The sequence below is a fragment of the Microtus ochrogaster genome, chromosome 10 (assembly GCF_000317375.1).
Source record: "Microtus ochrogaster isolate Prairie Vole_2 chromosome 10, MicOch1.0, whole genome shotgun sequence".
NCBI classification, from domain to species: Eukaryota; Metazoa; Chordata; class Mammalia; order Rodentia; family Cricetidae; genus Microtus; species Microtus ochrogaster.
In genome coordinates, this window is record NC_022016.1 from 23,904,243 (window position 1) to 23,927,950 (window position 23,708).

Here is a 23,708-nt window from a genome sequence, read left to right on the forward strand (position 1 = left end):
AGAAAGATAGATAGATATAAAAATAGATATAAATATATTTACATATTTCTATTTTCTTAGTAACTACCCTAAATTTTAACATATATAATTAGAGAACACAGTTCTATAGCGTTTCTACCTCAAATAATTCACTTTTTCCAGAACCTTTTAACTTTCTTGACTCTGTTCTGTGATAATGTTGTTAGTGTTCAGCTCTGCTTTTATTAGACAGACTAATTACATGGTCTATTCACTCCAAGTTCAACAATCACCAGCTCATGGCTATTAACTACAGATTAGACACTTCATGAAGTCAAAGTTTATTCAAGCACACTTCAAGATACTAGAATTTTTTATCTTATATTTTCTTAACTTATAATTCTTCCCAAGTCACTGTGTGTCTGTCTGCGTGTGTGTCTGTCTGTGTGTGTGTGGTGTTGCATGTGCATGTGTGTTGTGGGGGTGGGCTCCCATGCAGATGCCTGGAGACCAGAGGAGGACATTTAGAGTCCTGCTCCATCCTCTATTCCGTTCCTTTGAGATAGGTCTCCCAGTCAGCCTGGAACAAGCTGGCATCTGGCAAATCCCCAGCAAACCTTTCTCTGCCATCACTCGCACTGAGGTTACAGTCTTAGTTTTTGTATATGAATGCTGAGATTTAGTCTAGGGTCCTCATTCTTATACGGTAAGCATCTTTACCCACTGAGCTATCTCTCAGCCTTCAAATCCTTTTTCACCTTCATATACACTGGAAATAATTGCTCTGTTTTTTTTTAATTTTGCATATAATGGGTGTATTTTCTACCTTTTCTTTAAAGTTTTGCCATGACATTAAATTTGTGTTAACACTTACCTTTTTGCCTATTGCTACAAAGATGCTTGCGCCCTGGTTTCTACTTTTCATTTACTGTTAGGAAATTGATCTTTATCTGATTTTTCTCTACCTTTTTCTCCTCCTGGTATCTTTTATTCCTCATTGACAACTTGTATTTAGCTAACAGAATTCCAATGCCGAGAATTTCTGTTTTTAATTATTTCCAAAAAATTCTCAAAGAATCAGTCTCCCTACATAATCTACATTTCCAGGTCTGCTCATATTTTTTTATATAACTTCATCCCTCTATCTTGGATTTTATGTGACTTTTTGGATACTTTCTTCCATTAAACAATTTGTCTTGTGTTTCTACTGTTGTTCTAACTATTGAGTTTTTTTTTTTAAGACCACTAGTTTCACTTTCATAAATGAAGTTCTGTTTAGTCCTTTGGTTGTTAGTGCAACCCAACACTATTTTTAAGTCAACATCCACATCAATGTCCACAGTGAGTTGAATATGTCCCAAATACTTGTGAGTGCTGCTAATAGGGACTTTGAAGGACAACTGGTCAGAAGTGATAAAGAAGTTCATTTCATATGGCTCAGGGTAATAATCCATCAAAATCTCACTACAGTTCTAAATATACATAAGGTTACTGCTAACTTTGTAAAACTAGTCGTACTAGAGGCAAAAACAGAATTTATTCCTAAAAATAAGAGTAGTGACTTCTGTTTCACACTATCAACAAGTGGCAGGTAATTTATGCAAAAATAAATAAATAGAAAAAAAACACATAAATTAAATAGTGTCATAGGTAAATGACATTACCAAATAATAATTAAGAGTTAAAAAATAAAACATTTAAAATTATGAGATCATTGATCAAATGGATTTAATAGACAGCTATAGAACATTCCATCCAAACACTGCAAAAATATGCATTTTTTCTCAGCAACCCACTGAACCTTGTCTAAAATACATCATACATTAGGACAGAAATCAAATATTAATAAATATATATTTAAATGATTCATCCTATTCTATCTGCTAACAATAGACTAAAATCACACATCAAGAGCATAGCACTCTATAGAACATTTATGAACTCATAAACATTAAGTAAGACACTATTGAATGCTGAATATATCATCAAAAAACTGAAAATTTTTCAGAAAATGAATAAAAATACAGTATGCTCAAACCCATGGGATACAATGAAAGCAGCCCTGAGAGAGAAGTTTGAAATTCTAAGTGCCTACAAAATAAACCAGAGAGATGATTAATAAATAATTAATGATACACTGTGGGGCCCTGGGAAAATGGGAACAGACTAACCCAAAAATCAGTAAAATAGAAGGAAATAATTTAAAACAGTAAATTAAAGAAATGAAAAAAATATTTAAGGTCAATTAAACAAATGGTTGACCCTTAGAAATGATACACTAGATGGACAAACGCTTATCCAAATTAACCAAAAGTAAAGAGAGATGAGAGATGAAAGTTGAGTCAATATGGCAGACATCAATGAAGCTCAGAAACACATAGGACAAACCTCAAAAGCAGGTATTCTACTCAACTGTAGAACCTCAATGAAATGGATGGGCTTCTGGATCCATGTGACATCCAAAAGTTAAACCAAGATGAGGGAAATAGTTTTAGAGGGTCTATAGCAACAGCAAGAATAAAACTGTAATAGTAGTAATAAAAATATCTGTCTAAAAAGAAGTCCAGGAAGTAAGAATTAATTGATAGCAAAATCAGTGCTTCTCACACCATTCTATTTAAGAAAAAAAGAACAATACCAAACTCTCTTTACAAACCTAACATTAGAATTATCTGGTTATGAAACCAAATAAAGACATAGCCAAAAAAAAAAAGTAAAAAGAAAATTCTACATCAATCTCCTTGATGAACATATGTGAAAGAATTCTTAACAAACAAAATTTAAAAAGTATTTGCAAACAAAATTTAAGAAAACATTAAAAATAATTATTCATTTTGATCAAGTAGGCTTTACCCCACAGATGCAAGGATGGTTCAATATACTTACGTCAATAAATGGTATAAATTAAAGGGACTGAAGGACAGAAACTACGTGATCATTCTTCAATCAAATTCCCCACCATTGAGCAAAACCCCACTTATATGGTCATTTTAATAGATTCAGGGGAAAAAAATAAACTATACAAAATCCAACACCCCTACATAAAAAATTCAAGAAACTCGAAATAGAAGGAACATAACATAATAAAAGCTACATATGACAACCCTATATTATATTAAATGGAAAAAATTAAGCAGTTTCCTCTAAAATCAGACACAAGTGTGATCACTCTTTCCACCTTTACTCAGTGTAGCGCTAGAAGACTCAGCTATGGCAGTGAGACAAAGAAGCAGAGAAATGGGATACAAATGATGGAGGCTGAAGTCACAGCACCCTTGTTTGCAGAAAACATGATTCTATATATATGAGTTTAAAGACCGCTTCTGAAAACTCTTAAAACTAATCAATACTTTCAGAGAACAGGCAGGATAAACAATTAACCAAAATTCTATAGTCTTTCTGCATACCAATCATAAACATAACGAGGAAGGAACCAAATAAACAATTCCATTCAAAATTGCCTCAGAAATACCTTGGAATTAGCCTAACCAAAAGAGTAAATGACTTGAATAGTAAATACTTTAAAACCCTCAAAATATAAACTGAAGGATACACCAGAAGATGAAAAGAACTCCCTTTCCCAGTGCTCATGGACTGAAAGGCTCAATATTGCAAACATTGCTATCTTAGTAAAAGTAATCTGCATATTCAATGCAATCCCCATCAAAATAAAAACATTTTCACAGAAATAGTAAAACAAACTTAAACTTAGTAATGAGTCCAAAAGACTTGGGTGGCCAAGCAACCCCGAGCAAAGAGAATAATGCTGAAGGTGTCATCCTACTTGATTTCTGGTTGTCCAGAAGCCTGGTAGTAAAAACAGGCACAAAACCAGACATACAAACCAAGCGGACAGGGTAGATGTCCATTGCTGTAGCCACCTTACTTTGACAAAGTACCAAAAATTCTCATTGGAGAATAGCCAGCCTCTTCAACAAATGGTGCTGGGAAAACAGGAAATACACATGTATAAGGATGAAGCAGAGCCTCATCTCTCATCTTGCTCAAAAATCAATTCCAAATGTATCAGAGGCCTTAGGACAAGATCCAAAACGCTCAATATTGGTAGCTGGAGGTGTAGAGAATATGCTTTAAGATATAGGTACAGATAAGGACTTTGTGAATATGACTCCAGGCACTCATAAGGCCAATGATTGTCAAGTGGGACCTCATGAAATTCGAAAGCTTCTTACTGGAAAAGAAGCAGAAAATCAATCAAAGAGGCAGCTTACAAAAGGAGGACAATCTTTACCTTCCCTGCAGCTACAGAGAACTAATATCTGTAATATACCAAGAACCAAGTAATATGAACCTGTAAATAAATAAAACAATATATACTTAGGAGCTGAATAGAGAAATCTTAATAGAAGAAATGTAGATAGCCATTAAATATTTTTAGAGTATTCAACATCCTTAGCCATCACGAAAATGCAAATTAAACCTCTCCCTAAGATTCCTATCTCAGCCCTATCAGAATGGATTTTATCAAGAAAACAAATGAGAACAAATTCTGGAATCATGTAGAGAAGTGGAACCCATTCAGTGTTGGTAGACTATAACCATGTGCAGTAGTGTGGAGGTTTCTCGAAAAGCTAATAAAAGTGGATCTTGCATGTGATCCAACCATACCACGGCTGGGCGTATACCCATAGGACTGTATACCCTACAACAAAGATACTTGCTTATCTATGTTTATTGCTTTTCTGTGCACAGCAGTAAGGAAATAGAATAAGCCTAGATTCCAGTGAAAGGCTAATGAAAACATAACACATATACACAGTTTTATTCTTCTTCAAAGAAAATACAAGTATGCAACTTTCAGGTAAGCAAATAGAACTGAAAATATTAAGTGGAGTAACCCAGGAAGATAAATACTGCCTGTTTTCTCATTTAAAGACCTTAGCTTCTACTTTTTGTATATGCATATACTTGGGAGTAATGAGAATAGATATCAGAAATCTAGAATGGGTCTCAACGAGAGGAGGAAAATTACTCCCTACATCTCAGTGAGTGGCATCTGTGCTTTATTTAAGAATCACAAAGTCATGGTAGAACGTTATAGCCTCTGATCACTTATGAGGCATTTTAAATTTTGAAGAATTGTTACTGAAATTTAATGTAGACACATTTCCTCTTCCAATTATTAATGTGATGTTGGTTTCAAGGGCATGCTTGTATCAGTTTGTGTGTACATGTGAGTGTGTGTGTGTGTGTGTGTGTGTGTGTGTGAGAGAGAGAGAGAGAGAGAGAAATCAAGCATAAAGCCTTAGCACTCTCCACCAGCCCATGTTCTTTTAAACCACAGCAACCAAACACTTAAGTTTCTTAGAGCTGTAAACTTAGCAGGAATCAGTAGACCACTCCATCTATGCCTTTACCACCATGCATAGCTTCCTCAGTGTCGGCTTGCCGTACTGCAGTCATACAGTTATTAAAGGTGATGAGTCTACACTGATGCGTCATTACCACCCAAAGGCTTAGCTGATGTTAGAGGTCACCTTCGTGCAACAATATATAATGATTTGTGTCAGCCATTTTACTGTCATTTGGGATTTTGTTTATCTGAAAAACCTTCTGTCCGCAAGAGATCCAACTTCTTATGTACACATCCCACAAGGCTTTAGCGACCGTAGACCTTTTTACTGTGTGCGGAGCTTGGCCTTCTAGAGGAGCTCAGTGTCTTTCTCTTCCCTATATTGTTATTTCCCTAACAATAAACATGATCACAACATGCATGTGAACATGACCTCTGCTCCCTTCTACTACAGGATATTAAAGCAGATAAGTCTAAACCTCCAGAAACCAACACTTCCATTAGAATCAGTTTCCCTCAACTTCCTGTCCTCGTTTGTATATTTAATTTTTTTTTAATTTTACTTAAGCCTCATTTTTTAAGGTTGTTTATAGTTGAAAGCTCCTTTGAAGTAGCTAGTCTGACATTCTGACACAAATTAAGCCTCTTGATTTGTTCTTGGATGGATGTTAATTAATATGCACTTTGTGCCAAGATTATAGGAAAACCTTGGGATGTGGCACAGTGATTTATTACTGTAGATAGAAGAGATAGAAAGCCCCCACGATGTGCTGGGTTCAATGATAAGACATGAAGTAGGTGCTAGAGGACCTCTTTCGAGGACTGCAGACAGGAAGCTGTCAGGAAGGACCAAAGGTGGCACTTGTACTTTGACCGAGTCAATTGGATGACCAGGAGAAGATCGTGTCTGCCAGAGAAGCAAAGCATCAAGGTAAAGGCAGATGCCCCAGTGTAAAGTGGTGGCTGGCTGGTGAGAGAGAAGGGAAGTAGAAAGGAGGCAAATATACAGAAATCTCCAGAGGTAATTGCTGCCTTGGATTCCATGCAAGAAGACAGAGAGAGGCAGCTCAAGTCTCAGGCTCTGGAAGCAGCACAGACGACTTGAAGAACAAGAGAGTTTCACCATTTATTTTCCTTTGCTACCATGTCCAGATTCAGCCCGATGAGGAGACCAAATAGGAAGGGTGCTCGCCTGTACCCTAAAAGGGCTCCAATTTTGAGGTTGCCTCCTATCTTGCCAGGAATTCTGTAACTAGAATGAAGCTGCAATGTTATTGATGTCAGTTCCTGTCTTCCTCCTTTAATCCGTATGCCCCACGCAGACAAGGATTGTCACTGGGTGCACTGCGTGGTTACTGTAACCTGCTGCTTCTGGTGCTAAGTGTCGCTGTAAGCTTCGAACATGTGCAAGCTATTAATAGTTGATGAGCACGATTAAGCAGAAAGCCCTGGCTTCAGCAAACCTCACCCTACATATGATTAATCAGCTTGCTTTGCTCTTTACCTTTCCCCAAACACAACCTAGAAAAGGAAACAGGTCTTTCGTAGGGAGAGGAGAGAAAATGAACCCCGGAGAAGAAAGCTCTAAGATGCAGCTGGCGTTTAAGGCCTGTGCTTTAAGCTTCAAAGGACAACCTCGAAATGCTGAGGTTTCAATGTTAGGAAATACATTTTTCTGATTCTACTTAGTTTCTTAAAACATGTCCGTGCTCCAAGATCAACAAACTAAGAACCACGAGCACATAGGAACAAAACTGAGTGTTGTCATCCATTAAACTTATAACCCAGTCAACTTGGCACTCAGTATTGTTTGATTGTATTCATATGTTAAGACATTCATAGAAGTCACCTTAATTAAATTTGTGTTTAAACAACAAAATAAAGGCATTTTAGAGGCAGCAAGGTATGGGTTCTGAATTTTCCTTTGGGAAAGTATCATAACCATGTCTATAAGGAAGCTTCCAGAAACTTCTGCTACAAAAATTATTTTGCATGGCATTGACCTTAAATGTTTGTGTTTGCAGTAGGAATCCTGACTGACTTGGAAGTTAGGGCGAGATTAGGGAAGGAACGGAGAGAAGTGCCATGAAACTTTCTCTTGGCCCATGGTAACCCAGCTCGGCCTTGTCCTGATGTCTGTAGCAAAGTCTCAGCTAATCTCTGCTGGTGTCCTGTGACCCTCTGAGAGTCCAGAAAATACAGCACATTCAAGTGCTCCCCATCTTCACACAGGACTCATGTCAGTGGTCAGGGTGAGAGTAGACACTGGATTCTCAGATTAAAGAATCGGTATCTTTCTCTACGGCCTTGCAGCCCTCTCACAGCTGAGGAGTGCCTCCCATCCTAGCCTCATCCTTCAGTAAATTGAGCCCTTGGGAGCAGTGGAGTCTCACGTGAGTGTGCAGAAACTTCCCCAGGCTAACACAAAAACAGATGCTATACAAATGTCATCACAGGAGTGCCCAGTGGCATTTCAGGTCATTCGTGATGGCGTATTGCATGTTACATACCTCCAAAAAAAGCAGCAGGGATTGGACACCATGCCAGGAAAACAGACTACCCTGTGAAGGTTCGGGGAGCCAAAAGGAGAGCACAGTCAGGTGGCTTGTGGGAGGATGGGAAGACACTGTTGCAGGAATCTTCCCCAACTTGTCTGCATGGCATTTGTTCTTGTTTTCAGTTCTGGGTTTGTTTTTTTTTTTTAAATTTTGTTTTGTCTTTCTTTTTAAACAATTTCATTTATTTGTTTCTTTTAAAGTCCACAATTCTATATTTTAAAATATGACAAAAGAGAAATTAAACATAGCTATCCTCTTCCAGATCTGTCTTTAGACTAGGATTGACTGTGTCTTTTCCTCTTTTATTTTAAATGACTGGCTTAAGAAAACTCGTTTCAAAGTGGCTTCGGTCCTCATGTTTGTACCTTTGTCACCCGTAAAGCTCATCCCCTTCCACTTGAAAATAAACATAAAGAACTAGGAATATCTGTAGTTTGAGTATCTGTTAGCAAACATGTCTCCTTGGGCTCGCTTTCCCCAACCTGACTCCCCACCACAACTATTTTGTTAAATGCAAGTCTGAGAACATAACATTGTATAATTGTGTGCTTATAAAATGGAATGGTGTGCCCTATTACAAAATGTCTTACAAATTACCTAGCCAAATATGCTAATTCGGGATGGAATGGAGAACATTTATTTCAAACTGTAGTAAAAAATAATAAAAAGTCAGAAATGCTGATTTAAGAAAAGATACTGCTAAATTGGAGCCGTTTCAAAGAAAGGAACTAAAAATAATAATAATAAAGCCTGAAGGAATGAATATTTTCAAAATTGAGAGAATTTAAGAGTCTAACATGACAAACTATAACCAGTCTTGCAAATACCTCTAGGGAATTGGATTCCAAAAGTCTGCATTGTTCAAAGGAGAAAAAAAATAAAAGCACTGAAATAAAAAACTATCCAAAAGAAGGGGAAAAGTGAACTTTTAAAGCTAAATGTTTTCAATATTTTCACTTAGATCAGCTCTCAGAGGCCTGAAGACATTAAAAACTAGCCAGGCAAACCATTTGTTTCCAGATAACACAGTGTAACAGAGCGAGCAGGGTGGGGCTGCTGAGACCCTCTGCACACGTTCTGGTTGTCCAGTGTGTGGACCTCGATGAACATGCATTGAAGCTACTCAACATAGCATGGTCAGCATCCACTAGTGTCTAGTGACTACACTGAGCACACAATAGAGTACACCCAAAGCTGAGATAAATTGGAGTACTATATTAAGTTTTATGATTTAAAAAAAAATCCATCATGGCAATGACGTTTAACTGAGCATAAACCCGAGTCATATTTAGGCAGTAAAATGGTTAATGATTCAATATCAAGAATACTCCTTTCCCCTGAACCTGACATTTCCTCAAAGTGTTGAGAATAGAGGGAGAAGTGAAAGCAAAATCTGCAAACCTTTTGTACCAGAAGAAAAAGAACAAAAACCAAGCACCTTTAAACCATATGTAATACACGAAAACATGGTGTCCCAAACCTTTAGCACTAACTTAGAAAATCGTCTGTTGGCCTTTGAAAAAGGGGGGAAATGAGCCACAAATGGTCTTCACTCCCTAGAGCACCAAACACAACCCCGTCTTCTGTTCTTTGCACTCATAGTGATATGTTAGAAATTTAAATATTATGCTCTTGAAATATAATAGAATTGTATCCATACAGACTGTCTAGACAGGGCAGGGACTGTGTCTGTTTAATTTCACTTTCCATAGCAGGGAGCAGCCTTGCACAAATAAATGCCCTTGATGATGATGCTGATGTTAGTATAAGCAGGTGGCCAAAACTGGGGGGAGAAAGCTTGTTACTTCAACATTAGCATTTTATGGTGCATGCATGTACCATTTAAGTGTTTAATAAAATTTATAAATGGCTGGCTATTTTTTAAATAATAAATGATTTCAGCACATTTTATGTTTCTTAATATTACCCCATTAAATTTGTTTACATGAGTGAAGAAATGTCAATCTCCCTATTGAGAAAATAGGCGAGACTAACTATACAACTTTCCTTGTATCTAAAATGTGTAAGTATTCTTATGGCTTTATGTTTTAAAAAAGGAATAATTAAACATTCTGTCAGTGAGGAAACCAAGATTGAAATTCCTGGAAATTTTAAGAAATAGAACTGGAGTCTCTGCAATAAAAAAGATGGCATTTCTCCCATTTTTTTTGATGTGTCTTTCAGTCTTTCAACAAATATTTGCCCTGTCCTTCTACAAAGTTGATTTTACTATATAGAAACAGACAATGAAAAACCACGCATAACAAATAAGTAAAGCAAATAGTTCTAGGGAAATTTTTCTGTCCTGCCTGCCAACTCCCAAATAACCACACCGAGACTTTTTATTAATTATGAAAGCTCAGTTGATAGTTTAAGCTTGTTGTAACTAGTGTGTATAACATTTAAATTAAACCATTTCTATTAATTTGCTTTCTGCCTCGTGGCCTTATTACCTTTACTCTGTACTGCCCATACATTTCCTCTGAGTCCTGGCCTCTCCTTGCAACTCTGCCTTTCTTCTTTCCAGTGTTCCCTTGGCCCTGAAAATCCTGCCTAGCTATTGGCCATTCAGCCTTTTTTTTTTAAACCAATCTGAGTGACACATATTCACAACATACAAAAAGATTATTCCACATTCCTACCTTTTGTCTAAATAAAAAAGAAAAGTTTTTATACTAACATAATAAAGCTATAAACAATAAGAACAATTATCAGGTTAGAATTATATTTACAGTGTCCAGTCCATTTATATTTGGCATATTTGAAGAAAATATTTTATTATTTATTCTATCTTGATGAGTCCAAAGCTCTATATGTAATTTTCCTTCTGTTATAACTAATGAAAAGCATAACTATAACTATCCAGTCTTCAATTTCATCAAAGACACCAGGAGGGTATATTATTACTTGAGTAAACAGAAATTACAATGCAAGTCACTTCCAAAAATATAGAAATAACAGACATCTGTGTGCCTGGACAATCACCCAAGGTTTCTTTGTAATGTTGGGGTATCCAATCTTCAGCTTACAGGCCTAGAATATCTGGCAGACTCTTTTATGAAGCAGAATTTTTAGAGGACTGTCTCACCTAGTCTTGGAAAAGTTCAGCAGTCACATTCCCATATGTCCTGTGGAATGTCTGGCAGACTTTTCTATGAAGCAGGAATATGAAGGACTGCCTTGCCTTATCTTGTCAAAGTACACATCTTTTTCTTTTGTATCCTACTTGTCCAGTTAGTACAACATAATATCAGCAGTCAAGAAAAGAGTTTCTTGAAAAAAATGTCTAATTTTGCCACATTAAAAGCAAATTCCATATGTAGTTTTTTTGATGTCCATCATCTTTTGAAAGTGAATTGGTGCTGCCAGGAGAAGATGTGTCTCATTGTCATGAAAAGTCCTATGTTAACAAAATATTTTAGGTGTCATATTCTGTATATCTTTGAAGTGTTTAAAGACAATCTATCTAAAATGTATCTCTTTGACCTTAAAAACATACCTAACATGATGATAAGTTTGATTGTTATCAGTAACTAATTACTAACCTGTATTTCTTTATTATCCTGAATAGTTTATAATAATAACTTTTGAGGACTAGAAATTTACATTTTTAAATGAGCAGCATAGGTACAATATCTTAAACAAAAGTAAATATGCATAGCATGTTCTAACAAAAATAACCTTAAATTTATATCAATAGAGAAAAATCCATACCAATGTAAAATATTTAAGATTAGTAGATGTTTTTTTAGTTTAAAAATAGATTCAATAGTCTACCTTTTTATTATATCATTTCTATAGACCTCTTTTTTCTCCTCAGAATGAGATCCCTGGATCTAATCTCCTTTGTTCAGCTTTTTTTCCTGACCATTACCAATAACAACTTTTAAACAAAGGTTTTATTTATTTATTATGTATACAGCATTCTGTCTGCATGTATGCCTGCAGACCTGAAGAGGGCACCAGATCTCATTACAGATGGTTATAAGCCACCATGTAATTGCTGGGAATTGAACTCAGGACCTCTGGAAGAGCAGTCAGTGTGCTTAACCTCTGAGTTAACTCTCTAGCCCCCCCCCCATAACAACTTGTCACCAATACCCCTAAACAATGAAAAATATCCATAACCCACTGAATAACTAAAAACCACCCACTCCCCCTCTTAGGAATGTCAGTGTCATGTTCTCTAGGTTCCTTTCTGTTGTCTAGGGATGTTGGAATCTTTGGGAGACCCTAAGAAAATTGGGATAATGGTCACATCCTGGGAGAGTTTGCTGTATTATTTGTTGTCCAGTCTCTGTGCAATGGGAAAGTGCAAGGCTTATCTGAAGTCCTTTCTGGAATAGTCTGTGAGGGTGAACTATCTCGGCCAGCAGCCTTGGACTGTTCTGGAAACAGAACTCTGAGGAAACTACAATAGTTGCACTCTAAGAGGCTGGGTCACATGGGCCACTCATTTTCATTGGTATCTGGTACCCTTGGTCTAAAAACACATAATTTTCAAAGGTAACATACCTACCTGCATCAACACAAGTATGGAATGTGCAGTGTGCATAACTTCATTGACGATGACTTTTTGTTTTATGTTTGAGCTGGTAAAATATATATATCACTTCTCTCATGGTATTTTTTAGGCTTATTTCTTTATGTTGGTAGCTGGAATTTTCAGGGGGTCCTCATCAATCAAAGCTGATCTTCTTTAACCTTGAATGAATCCATGGTCTTTCATTTCCTATAGAAACAAAAGCAGAACCTCTTCACCAATGTAACTTTTTTTTTACTTCCTTTTTAAAGCTAAGGCATTCCTAGAGCATTTAGGATGGTTTAATTCAGCAGTCCCTGCTACAATCCCCTGTCTCCCTGGAATTGTCATTAGTTCATCAGCATTCAAAAAATTCAAAGACAATACAAAACCATACAGGATTTGGTCTCCTTGTGTATTTCCCATCTCTTTGAGGCTTATTCTTTTTCTTATTACTTTACTATTTCTTTAAAGACTTTATTATTTTTAAACTATTTATTTAGTTAGTCATTTTTATGACTGTCTATATCCTTTTCCTTTTTTGTTGAGCCCACACACATTGCTAAACTCACAGTAACTTGTTTAGAATTTTCTTTCCATCTAAACCTGGCATATCTGAAACCTTTTCTGTTTGCATGAGCAAAAATCTTAATCTGTCACATGGTAGACATGTAGGCATAGTAGACATAGTAGACATGTTCCTGTACTGCAGTTGGCATGAGGGACATGGACCTAGGAATCCACACTTGGCTCTGTGTTTGTATGTTTAGAACATTTTTAAAGCTTTCCCTGGTCTTATGTGGGTATGTGTGGCTCCATATTGGGTACCATTTGTAAGCAGACTTTTCTGTCCTTCCTGCCAGCTCCAAAATAACCACATGGAAACTACTTAGTAGCTACAAAAGCTTGGTCAATAGCTTAGGCCTGTTTTAAACTAGCTCTCATAACTTAAATTAACCCATTTCCATTAACTTGCTTTCTGTCTTGTGACTTTGTTACCTTGACTCTGTACTGCCCATGCTGCTGCTTCCCTGCTTCCTCCATGCCTGCCTGGCAACCCCGCCCCTCTTCCCAGCATCCTGTGTGCCTGAAAATTCTACTTAGACATTGGTCATTCAGTCTTTCGTTAAACCAATCAGAATGACACACCTTCACAGTATACAAAACAGATTATTCCATGACAATTAGTGCACTCAGATATTATTGAATGGTATGAAAGAAATGAAAACTGAGCAGGACAGTGAGGAATTAGTAATTTTACATAGAGCAGGCAGAATAGGCCTCCTTGAAAAGGTGGTGTATCAGTTACAACTTGGTAGGGTGAATAATTAGTTCTTTGGAATACAGACAAAAAGAATTCTAAATGGTGGAAGCAGCATATGTGTCCTGGAGGAAAAGAGGTTTTTGAGTTCATGAGGTCTCAAGGGATCCAGTGGGATCATACCCAAGTGAACATGAGCTGTGGAAATTGGCCAGAGACAATGGGGCGGATCTTTCCTCCTGAGACAAAGATTTGGCTTTTGATCTGAGTAGGGAGCCAGCTCCTGAGTTGAGGCAGAGAAGTAACATGGTCTGTCTGCTTAATGCTTTAAAGGAGCATTGTGCTTCATTGACCTAAGTATCCAGAAGAACAGAGGAAGAGAAGAACCCTATGCAGATTCACATGAGATGGGACAGATCAGCCTCAGTTGTAGACACATTCAGGGCACTTTTGAAGTAGAATCAACACTTCTATGGTTTTTGCATGGGGACTACTAAATCAGTAGCGCCAACATCACCTGGGAACTTCCTGAAGTACAAATCCGCATGCCTGCCTCACCAGAGTTATACTGAGTCAGAAACTCTGGAGGGAGGGGTTCTTGAATTCTGTTTAAGCCCTCCAGGTAGCTTTAAGGTATTGGGGCCTAAAAAGGATAACCTTAAAATTGCCGTTGCCTGGATCAAGAAGGCTGTGGTGGCAGAAGATCAAATTTGGAGGCACTCTAGGGAAATCAGGGTTTAGATTGGAGAAATGAACTTGTGATGTCTTAGACATCCAAGTGGCACACAAGCAGTTGTATGTATATAGAATTAAAGAAAAGTGGCTCAATTTAAAAACGGGAACTGAAGTTTGGATTATCGTATATATTTGATATCAATCCAAATATCACAGTGGATTGGATCCCGTCAGTGGATATGTATGCCCAGTTACTTCATCCTAACTCTCAATACAGAAAACAGGAAGCCAAGTAATTAAAAGACCGAATGATATGGGAGGGGCAGTGCAGCTTCTACTTAGCCTGCTAAGACATTGAACACTTCCGAGTGTATTACAGATCCCCCATAAAGTCCTTTGTAGAGTAATCTTTTGTGACTCTCTTTTCCTGTTTTAACATCAGTAATGTGAGGTGTTCTAATATTTTAAGGGAAAAAGTTAGAACTGATATGCTTTTTACAGTTGTCAAGTAGCTGATAAACATGCACATTTCTCTCTTTAAGAGGTGATCTTGTATTGGAAGACATACACTTTACTCAACAATTCTGATTTGGTTTTCTTTCTAGTAACTTCTGTGGAGGATAAGTGATGAGGACCACAAGGAGTTTAGAAGAACAGTAGTAGCAAAGGCAAATGGCATGAGAAGAAAGGTGTGTAAAATGACTGTCGTATATGATCATGGGAATGTAATTTCCAATCTTTTCATGATCCTATCAAGTATTGACATTGACTGCAAATAAAAGCATATCATCAGGGATTTGAGAGATAGCTCATCATTTAAGAGCACTGGCTGCTTTTCCATAAGATCAGGGTTTGATTCCCAGCACCTACATGGTTGCTCACAACTATTTGTGACTATACTTCCAGGGGATCTGATACCCTCTTCCGGACACCACAGGCACCAGAAACACATGTGATACACATACATGTGAGCAAAACATCAATACACATAAAATAAAAGGCCTCAAAAAACATCGTGCCAGAATATTTATGCCATCATATTCCTGTAGTAAGTTAAATGAATAAGCCAATCACTGAATACTTAAGAGAAGAGCGAAAACAGATGAACGACCATGAGGAAGGAAAGAATGGAAGTAAAAGCCAGACTTGGTGATGTATACCTATAATCCTAGCACATGGCAGGTAGAGACAAGAAGATCCGGAGTTCAAGATCATCCTCAGCTACAAATACGAAATTTGAGGCCAGCCTGAGCTACATGACACCCTGTCGAAAATTTAGTGCTTAAATAAGTAACTTGAAAATAAGAAAATAGTATTTTACTGACCCTAATCTGTGTATTTTTAAAAATCCATTTTAAGTCCTTTCATGTGTATCACCTTAGTTGCTAAGATACAATCAGTGAATAAACTCTGAAAGGCTGACCCTCTTCTGTCCCACATTGTAATCTGACCCATGGATCAATATCAGGGCACATCTGGGCTCCATCATATCTTTCCCATAGACTAGTTGATTAGAGGATGTTTTGAATTGGGTCCATACATGGCAGAACCCCACAGACTGTATGAATTGTTATGGGAGCAAATAAAAGGTCAGATTGTATTTTTGTGTTGTTAAAGAACACAGCTCTGACATGGTCAGGATTAAGGACATAAAACACTGGAGAATAAAAAGCATTACGGTGGATGACTAACTATAGTTACTTAACTAAGAAACATTTTCAATGATGTAGGCAGCTCCTGGTCCCATACCTTGATGCAGGGCCTGCAGGTGACAGGTGTGGTAGAGTATCATCGTCTAGAGATTTTCTCCTTTCTCTTTTCCTTTGCCTGGCTCCATTTCTACTACTTGATGGTACTTCTGGGGACAAAGTGGGACAGGAAGGTGAGGATCCATCATCCACCTCATCCTTTCCACAGTTTTTGTCAAGTTATTTTGGTAAAGAGTAGATGTGTCTGGTCCCATCACTCACTTTCCTATTGTTTTGTCTTCTATGCCAGAACGTATAAATCACGACTTGTTTATGCTTTTATTTTAAATATCTCTTTGAAAGACTATTATTTCTACCTTTAACATTTTATGAGTGCAGCGTGGGTTCAGTGCCTTCTGAATTCCTTATTTCTAAAGAAAACCCACCTTCTGGCTCAGAAAAGTGGCTTGTGCTGAAAGAGTACCCCCAAAAGCTGGTACCCCAAAGGCAACACTGAGGAAGTGGTGGTAGAGAGTGGTACCGAGTGCTTAGAACACTAACTTCTGAATCTGACATGGGAGAGGCCTTGGAAGAATACTTGTTTAACAGACTAAATTATAATTAAAAATCAAAAATCTCTGTGCATGGTGGCCTTCTACAGGTTAATAGTTATTATTATTACTGTATTATTGTTGTTGATTATGATGTGTCTTAGGATAATTGTGGGGTAAGAGGCTATAGGAACTTTCTCTGAACCTTCTCTGGGGGGAGTCATTGAATGTCCTGAACAACACTTGAGAAGTTTTTGTTTCAAACAAAGAATCTTTTGCCACATCCTCTTCTCCTTGAGCATGTGATCTTTAAGAGAAATTGATTCACATGTCTCTGAATCGTTTACAATTAAATCGTCAGCATATAATTTTCTAAAAGTTACTAGGTGTCCAAGAAGCTTTCAGAACCTGTTTTATAATTCCTCTCCAGTCCTTTTCTTCAAACAGGAAGTTGAATTTTGCCAAAGACAAATAAACTCAATCATTCAGAACGCTGAAGTTCAGTTTCCAGCTCCAAAACCCAGGCTTCAAGCACATCTGTGATTTTACAAAAGATATCCTTGCAACTCTACAAAGTTTTTGATTGGAAAAAAAAGGTGATAAAAGTGTGTAAAAGTATTCATGTGCAATATGACTCTCAGGGGTATGTTTACAGGTATAGGAAGAATCATGAAATGTGTCAGGGGTATTCTTAAAACCATTACACATAAGTGAAAATGCATTTGGATCTTATTTCTCTAGATATGTCTGAATATTATCACGTTTCATCAAAGAAAACATCTTCACTTTGCTTTTCACCCATCTTCCTTACTATAACTTTAAGTCTTAAACACTTCAGGAAACTCAGGAACATAGTTTGTCCAGCAGAAAGAACTGAAGCGTCTGTGATAGTTTCATGTCTTTACCAGGACAAGGTACCATTTCCACTTACAAATGCAACTGACACTATTCTTGGGACTGGAAAAATGCAGGAAGTTACCTCTGTTCATACTCTGACATGTCTTAATCATTTGCCAATCTTCTCACCTGGCGAAGATGACCAACTCGGACCTTGAAATTCCCCTCTAGCTCATAGTGTCATAGAATAAACAAAGATAGTTGTGAAAGGTGTGGGGGATTATTTGAAGCAATCTTAATGTTCCATGTCACTGATTTTACTTCAGGGCTTCTGTACTATAGAGTAACCAAGTGGATGCTGGGATGACAGGTGACATATAAAAGAAAATGCTTGATTTAAACTTTGTTAATTAAGTGATCAGTTTATTCATCAATCAATGATCTTACTATTGCCCCCAAGAGGAACTTGGAGATCATATAAAACTGGCTTTATTCAACCTGCTGTCATGGGGAAGCTGCAGCTTGAGAGAGACTCTAAGATGCCCAACAGAAAAATTAAGGGAAGCAAATGCGAGGAGTTTACACGGAGTTAGCATGAGTTGTTTTAGGGTATAAGGTCTAAGCAAATGTTGGTAGAATGTCTAAAGACGACAAAAGGTAATAATACCTTTAGAACACTGATCTACAAGAAGCCCATGTTTAATCACCTAATATGCGCTTTTCTCTTGGAACATAGGATCTGAAACAAACTGGTATTAGGGCAATGATGTGCAGTTTCTGTTACCTGTTATGGTTGGAGAGACCTAATCTTGTGCTTCACAGCATAGTTTTGAAAAGTGTACAAGTTGGATTTCTTACAATAGAAAAGTAAATGTATATAATATGCACATATACCCTGCATCCCTTCATTTATGATTCTTATTAAAGATTCAGCGGTATCATAGCACTTAAGAAGCAAACCAGCATGAAGCATGGTATCATGTAACGTCAAAAGGCATGGACCTTTTCTGGCTCTACATAAAGTCACTTGGGCCTTGATATGTACTAATGTGTAGATTGTATTTTATATAAATTGTGCTTTTCTTTTTACTGTACCTCATTTACGATGAACAAATATAATGCTAACAATAAAATATCTTTTAAGATTTTGCATTGTGTTTTGAGCCATTTCATGTTTATCCCAAACAAATATTTAATTATCTGTGTCCTACCTTGCCTAGTAAGAATTTACACTCCCCCATATAACATATCCTTAGGCACTGTGTGATAGAATAATCAAAAAGTCGAGAAGGCATTTTATAAAATACAGAACAACACAGTTCTCTAACACCTCTATGAATATAATGAGATTTTCAGGAAGAGACTGAATAAGCTAACTCTCAGATTAACAATGTAGAGAGGGAGAATTTCTGGCCACCTACAGATCATTTAAGATAAAAGCTTGTAACAGCAGTCTCTCATAGGAGGATAGTACAGGAATTTTATAGAGAATCTCATTCTGAAAACAATGAATAAAATTTACCTGTCTGTGCTAGTTAGTATTTATTGTCAACTTGACACAAACTAGAGTCACCTGAAAAGAGGAAACCTCAAATGAAGAACTGCCCAAATCATGTAGGCCTGTTGCCAAGACAACGAGACACTGTCTTAATTGATGATTGAGGTGGAGGGGCTCAGCCCACTGTGGATGACACCACTTCTAGGCACGTGGATCCGTGTTTTCTAAGGACTCTTTCTAAGCCTAATCCTGAGCGCAAGCTACTAAGCAGCATCCCTCCATGGATTCCGCTTCATTTCTTGCCCTGCTTCCCCCAGTGATGGATTGTGACTTAGAATTCCAAGCTAGAGAGAAGTGTCTCAGTTCCAGGAGGTCCCATTTATTAATGGTTCTCTCAGTGTCTGTGCTACTGGGGTTATATTTAGGAAGAGGTCTGTGCCAATGTGTTCAAGTGTACTTCCCACTTTCTCGTCTATGAGGTTCAGTGTGGTTGGTTTTATGTTGAGGTCTTTGATCCATTGGACTTGAGTTTTGTGCATGCAAAGGACACAGTCAACAAGACAAAACAGCAGCCTACAGAGTGGGAAAAGATCTTCACCAACCCCACATCAGACAGAGGGCTGATCTCCAAAATATACAAGGAACTCAAGAAATTGGTCATCAAAAGAACAAATAATTGAATTTAAAAATGGGGTACAGACCTACACTCTCAACAGATGAATCTGAAATGGCTGAAAAACACTTAAGGAAATGCTCAACATCCTCAGCTATCAGAGACATGCAAATCAAAACAACGCTGAGATTCCATCTTATACCTGTAAGAATGGCCAAGATCAAACACACTGATGACAACTCATGCTGGAGAGGACGTAGGATAAAGGGAACATTTCTCCTTTGCTGGTGGGAGTGCAAACTGGTACAGTCACTTTGGAATTCAGTTCAGTGATTTCTCAGAAAATTGGGAAACAACCTACCTCAAGACCCAGCAATACCACTTTTGGGTATAAACCCAAAGGAAAACATCATATTGAGTGAGGTAACCTAGACCCAGAAAGACAAATATCACATATACTCACTCATAAGTGGCTCTTAGACATAAAGCAAAGAAAAACCAGCCTACAATTCACAATCCCAGAGAACCTAGACAACAATGAGAACCCTAAGAGAGACAGACATACATGAATTTAATCAACATGAGAAGTAGGAAAAGACAGGATCACCTGAGTAAATTGGGAGTGTGGGGATCATGGGAGAGGGTAGAAGGGAAGCGGGGCAGAAAGGGAGGGAAGCATATAAAAATATATAGCTCAATAAAAACAATCTAAAAAAATTCCAAGCTAGAACAAACCTTTACTCTCCAAGTTGTTTGGATCCAAACATCTTAGTACACAGCAACAGAAAATCAAATTATGACTTATCAAAGTCAGCCTAAACAGCCTATTTCTCATTGTGCTTTATTGTTTAGAGTTTTAATTAAGATATGTCTTTTCTTCCCTCCAGCTGCTCCCATGTCCTGTCTCTCCAGTCCTTGCCATGTCCCCCATCACTCCCTCTCAAAGTCATGGCCTCTTTTATTAGTATTATTGTTACTAATACAATTACTACTATAATTGCATGTGTAAATTATAAGTGTAATTGTACCTATTGAGTGGGCTTAGTGTTGATTGTGTGTATATGATTTCAGGGCTGATCACTTTGTATTATAAAACCATTTAAGAGGTCCATGTCTGGGAAAGACTAATTCTCACTCCCACAACAGCCATTAGCAATTCTTTGTATATGGGTGGAGCCGTGTGAGATTTCCCCTTCCACCTTAGCATACGTATGGGTTTTGTCCTTATTTGCATTTAAGAAGTCATTTTGTAGAGGTATCAAGGCTGTAGCTTCCCTGTCATTTCTACAAGACTCAATCTGCAGCAGGTTTTCTAGTTCTCTGGTACTTATAATCTTTCTGATTGTGATGTCGCCCGAGCCTTAGCTGCAGGAGTTGTGTTGTAGCTGTATCCACTGGAGTACTGGATACACCATGATCCTCTGATCGATGCACTTTGACTAGTTTTTCTGTAAGGTCTGCATCTGCTACAAATAGAGCTTTCTTGGTTGGAGAGTGAGAGAGCTGCAATTACCTATGCATGTAAGAATAGATTTTAGAATATTCTTAAATAAATAATTAAGTAATCTTACATAAATTTCAGAATATGTAGGAGTATGCTGGTGTAAGAAAGTGAAGGAAGTAGGTTCTCTTAGATCCACAAGCCCACCATCCCTTGGTGGTTGCCTAGGTTTCTATTAGCAGGCACAATCTCCCTCATGTTGAGCAGGCCTCAAGTCCAATTAGACAACTGTTTGTAGCCACCAAGATCTGAGCGCCACTACTGTGCTCCTAGAGTGACCCTGTCATGCTGGTCGCTGTTATGATTCACAGAAGTCATAGCTGAGCCCTGCTATTGGTGGCTTCCCTTCCTTGGCAGCTTGCATAGCACCTTCTGGTACTGTGAAAACGAAACTTCAGGAAGGAAAACTTCAAGGTTAGATTCAGCTTGAATCTTCTGAGTTCTGTGACAGAGGTGGTATCTTCTATCTTTGGGAAGCAACCAAGGATAATAGCATGAATCTATACTGTTTTCTGAGTCTCTTGGACTACCCTAACCAACAACTCAAAAGGATGTTTTCTTCATGCCTGTTACTGGGGTTTTTGTTAGATAATCTATTGCCCTTGTGGGGAGCATTGTCAGCCCAAGTGTTATAATGTCATTTCAAATACACATATAATATATACATACATAATTACACTTGCATGTATTACATATAGTTTCAGGTAAATAGAAAGTATATGATTCCTTAAAGTTTTTTCAAACATTCCTAGTGTTATTTGTCCCTTCTACCTCTCCTCCTGTATTGATTTCCCTTTCCCCTCCCTTCTTAAAGCTCCCTTCCAGTTTTCCCCATCTCTTCCTTTTTTAAAGTTTGATTCTATTTGCTCTCTCTGTATTTTACCATCCACTAGACAGTAAGCATTGTTAGTAGTAGCTATACATTTTAATTTTCCCCTTATGAAATATATATTTAGAAGCTTTTATTTTTCCTCAGCCTCTGCCAACATTATTTCAAGTTTAAGTTAATAGGATGTCCTAATTTTCTGGTTCCTTGTTATCAAACACCTCATTAAATATTCAAAGTAATTACTACTGGTTATCTTCCATGTGTCAGTCATTGCCTATGCTCACACAACCATGTGAGCTGACTGGTGTTACTGCCTCTGTACAGAGCATGAGAAGTCTCGCTGCCACACATCCATCTGAGAAAATGGATCTCTATGGCCTCTCTGCATGGTCAACTGAGCCCAAAGAAATTCACATAGAAAGGATTCTTTCTCTTATTTGTTCTATGTTAATTTTAGAACCTAAGAAACCTAGATTCTAAAAGACAAGTCACAGATGACCCCATATATTTTTGTCCTAACTGTTTCCTACTAGCTACTAAAACAAAGAGGTGTCATTTGTTTTAGGTTGGTGTCATGGTTACATCCACAGTCATAGTACTCAAGAGGATAAGGCAGAGGGATTACAAATTCCAGATCAGCTACAAAATGAAATGCAAGGCCTCCCTTGCCAATCAATCCATCAATAGACTTTAAAAGTCTACGTGGGCCTGAAGATATAATTTGGTAGTCAAGAGCTCTAGCTGCTCTGCCAGAGGATCTGGGTTCAATTTCTACCACTCACATGGCAGCCCACAACCTTCCTGAACTCTAGTTCTCGATATGATATCCTGTTCTAGCCTCTGCAGGCACTGGGCATGCACATGGCACAAATATGTACATTCAGGAAAAACACCCCTACTCCTAATTTTTTTAATGTAAGGATCTAGGGATATAGCTCAACAGAACTCTTTTCTCTTACCTAGGATACATGAAGCTAGCACATCAATCGAAAGTATGACAAAAAAACAAATAAAACGTTGTCATACATCTCATTTTCAGGAGGGAGAAAGGCAAAATTCTTCCAGCTATCCAAAATTAGAAGGAATTGAAATGTCACAATGTTGAAGAGATCATGGGCAAGCGATGTCTTTCAGAAAATATTTCAAGATGGCACCTTGTGCTCATGTCAATGGAAAGATTTATTTTACTTTCTAAAGATTTAGTTACGTTCTAATTTGACATCAATAAGAAACCTATTAAGGTTTTTTCCTTTCTCAGATCTTTATATTTTAAGGGCCCAAATAATCATATAGCCTCTAAAAAGGCATAATGAGGTCCATTTATGATGATCGGGACATTAACTTTGTTTTCTGTGACCTCCACAGACCGCACAGCTGTGCCAATTTTCTATTTGGAATTATTCTTATAATGTACTTGTGCTCTCTCCCCCCTTTCTCCAGGACTGTCCACCAGAAGCGGGTGATTTTCGAGCTCAGCAGTGTTCTGCTCATAATGATGTCAAGTACCACGGCGAGTTTTATGAATGGCTTCCTGTGTCCAATGACCCTGACAACCCGTGCTCACTCAAATGTCAAGCCAAAGGAACTAGTCTGATTGTTGAACTCGCACCGAAGGTCTTAGATGGTACACGATGCTATACAGAGTCACTGGACATGTGCATCAGCGGCTTATGCCAAGTAAGTGCTGAAGCTGTCCAGAGGGGCTGCGCCTGCGTGTAAATAAGCTTCTCGGGATTACTCAGTTATCTCTAGAGTTTGTAAGGGATAACAGATTTGAAGATTGTAGTTTCAGGGAATGGTGCAGGTATTGTAATCTGTTAAGGACATGAGGACTGCAGATTTGGTTTTGTTTGGTTTCTTTATTTCTTGACTTGAATGATACTTGAATGTGGGAGAATAATAT

General features: G+C 37.7%; 1 protein-coding gene across 2 annotated transcripts in view; it reads left to right on the top strand.

The window, feature by feature from the left end:
* The window catches only part of Adamtsl1 (ADAMTS like 1), a 387,047-nt gene that overhangs the window by 74,553 nt on the left and 288,786 nt on the right, over positions 1 to 23,708 (top strand). For both annotated transcript variants that reach the window (XM_005352697.2, XM_026782337.1), the window contains exon 4: positions 23,246 to 23,482. In XM_005352697.2, coding sequence (XP_005352754.1) covers positions 23,246 to 23,482 — 237 coding nt within the window. The remainder of the gene's footprint in view (positions 1 to 23,245; positions 23,483 to 23,708) is intronic.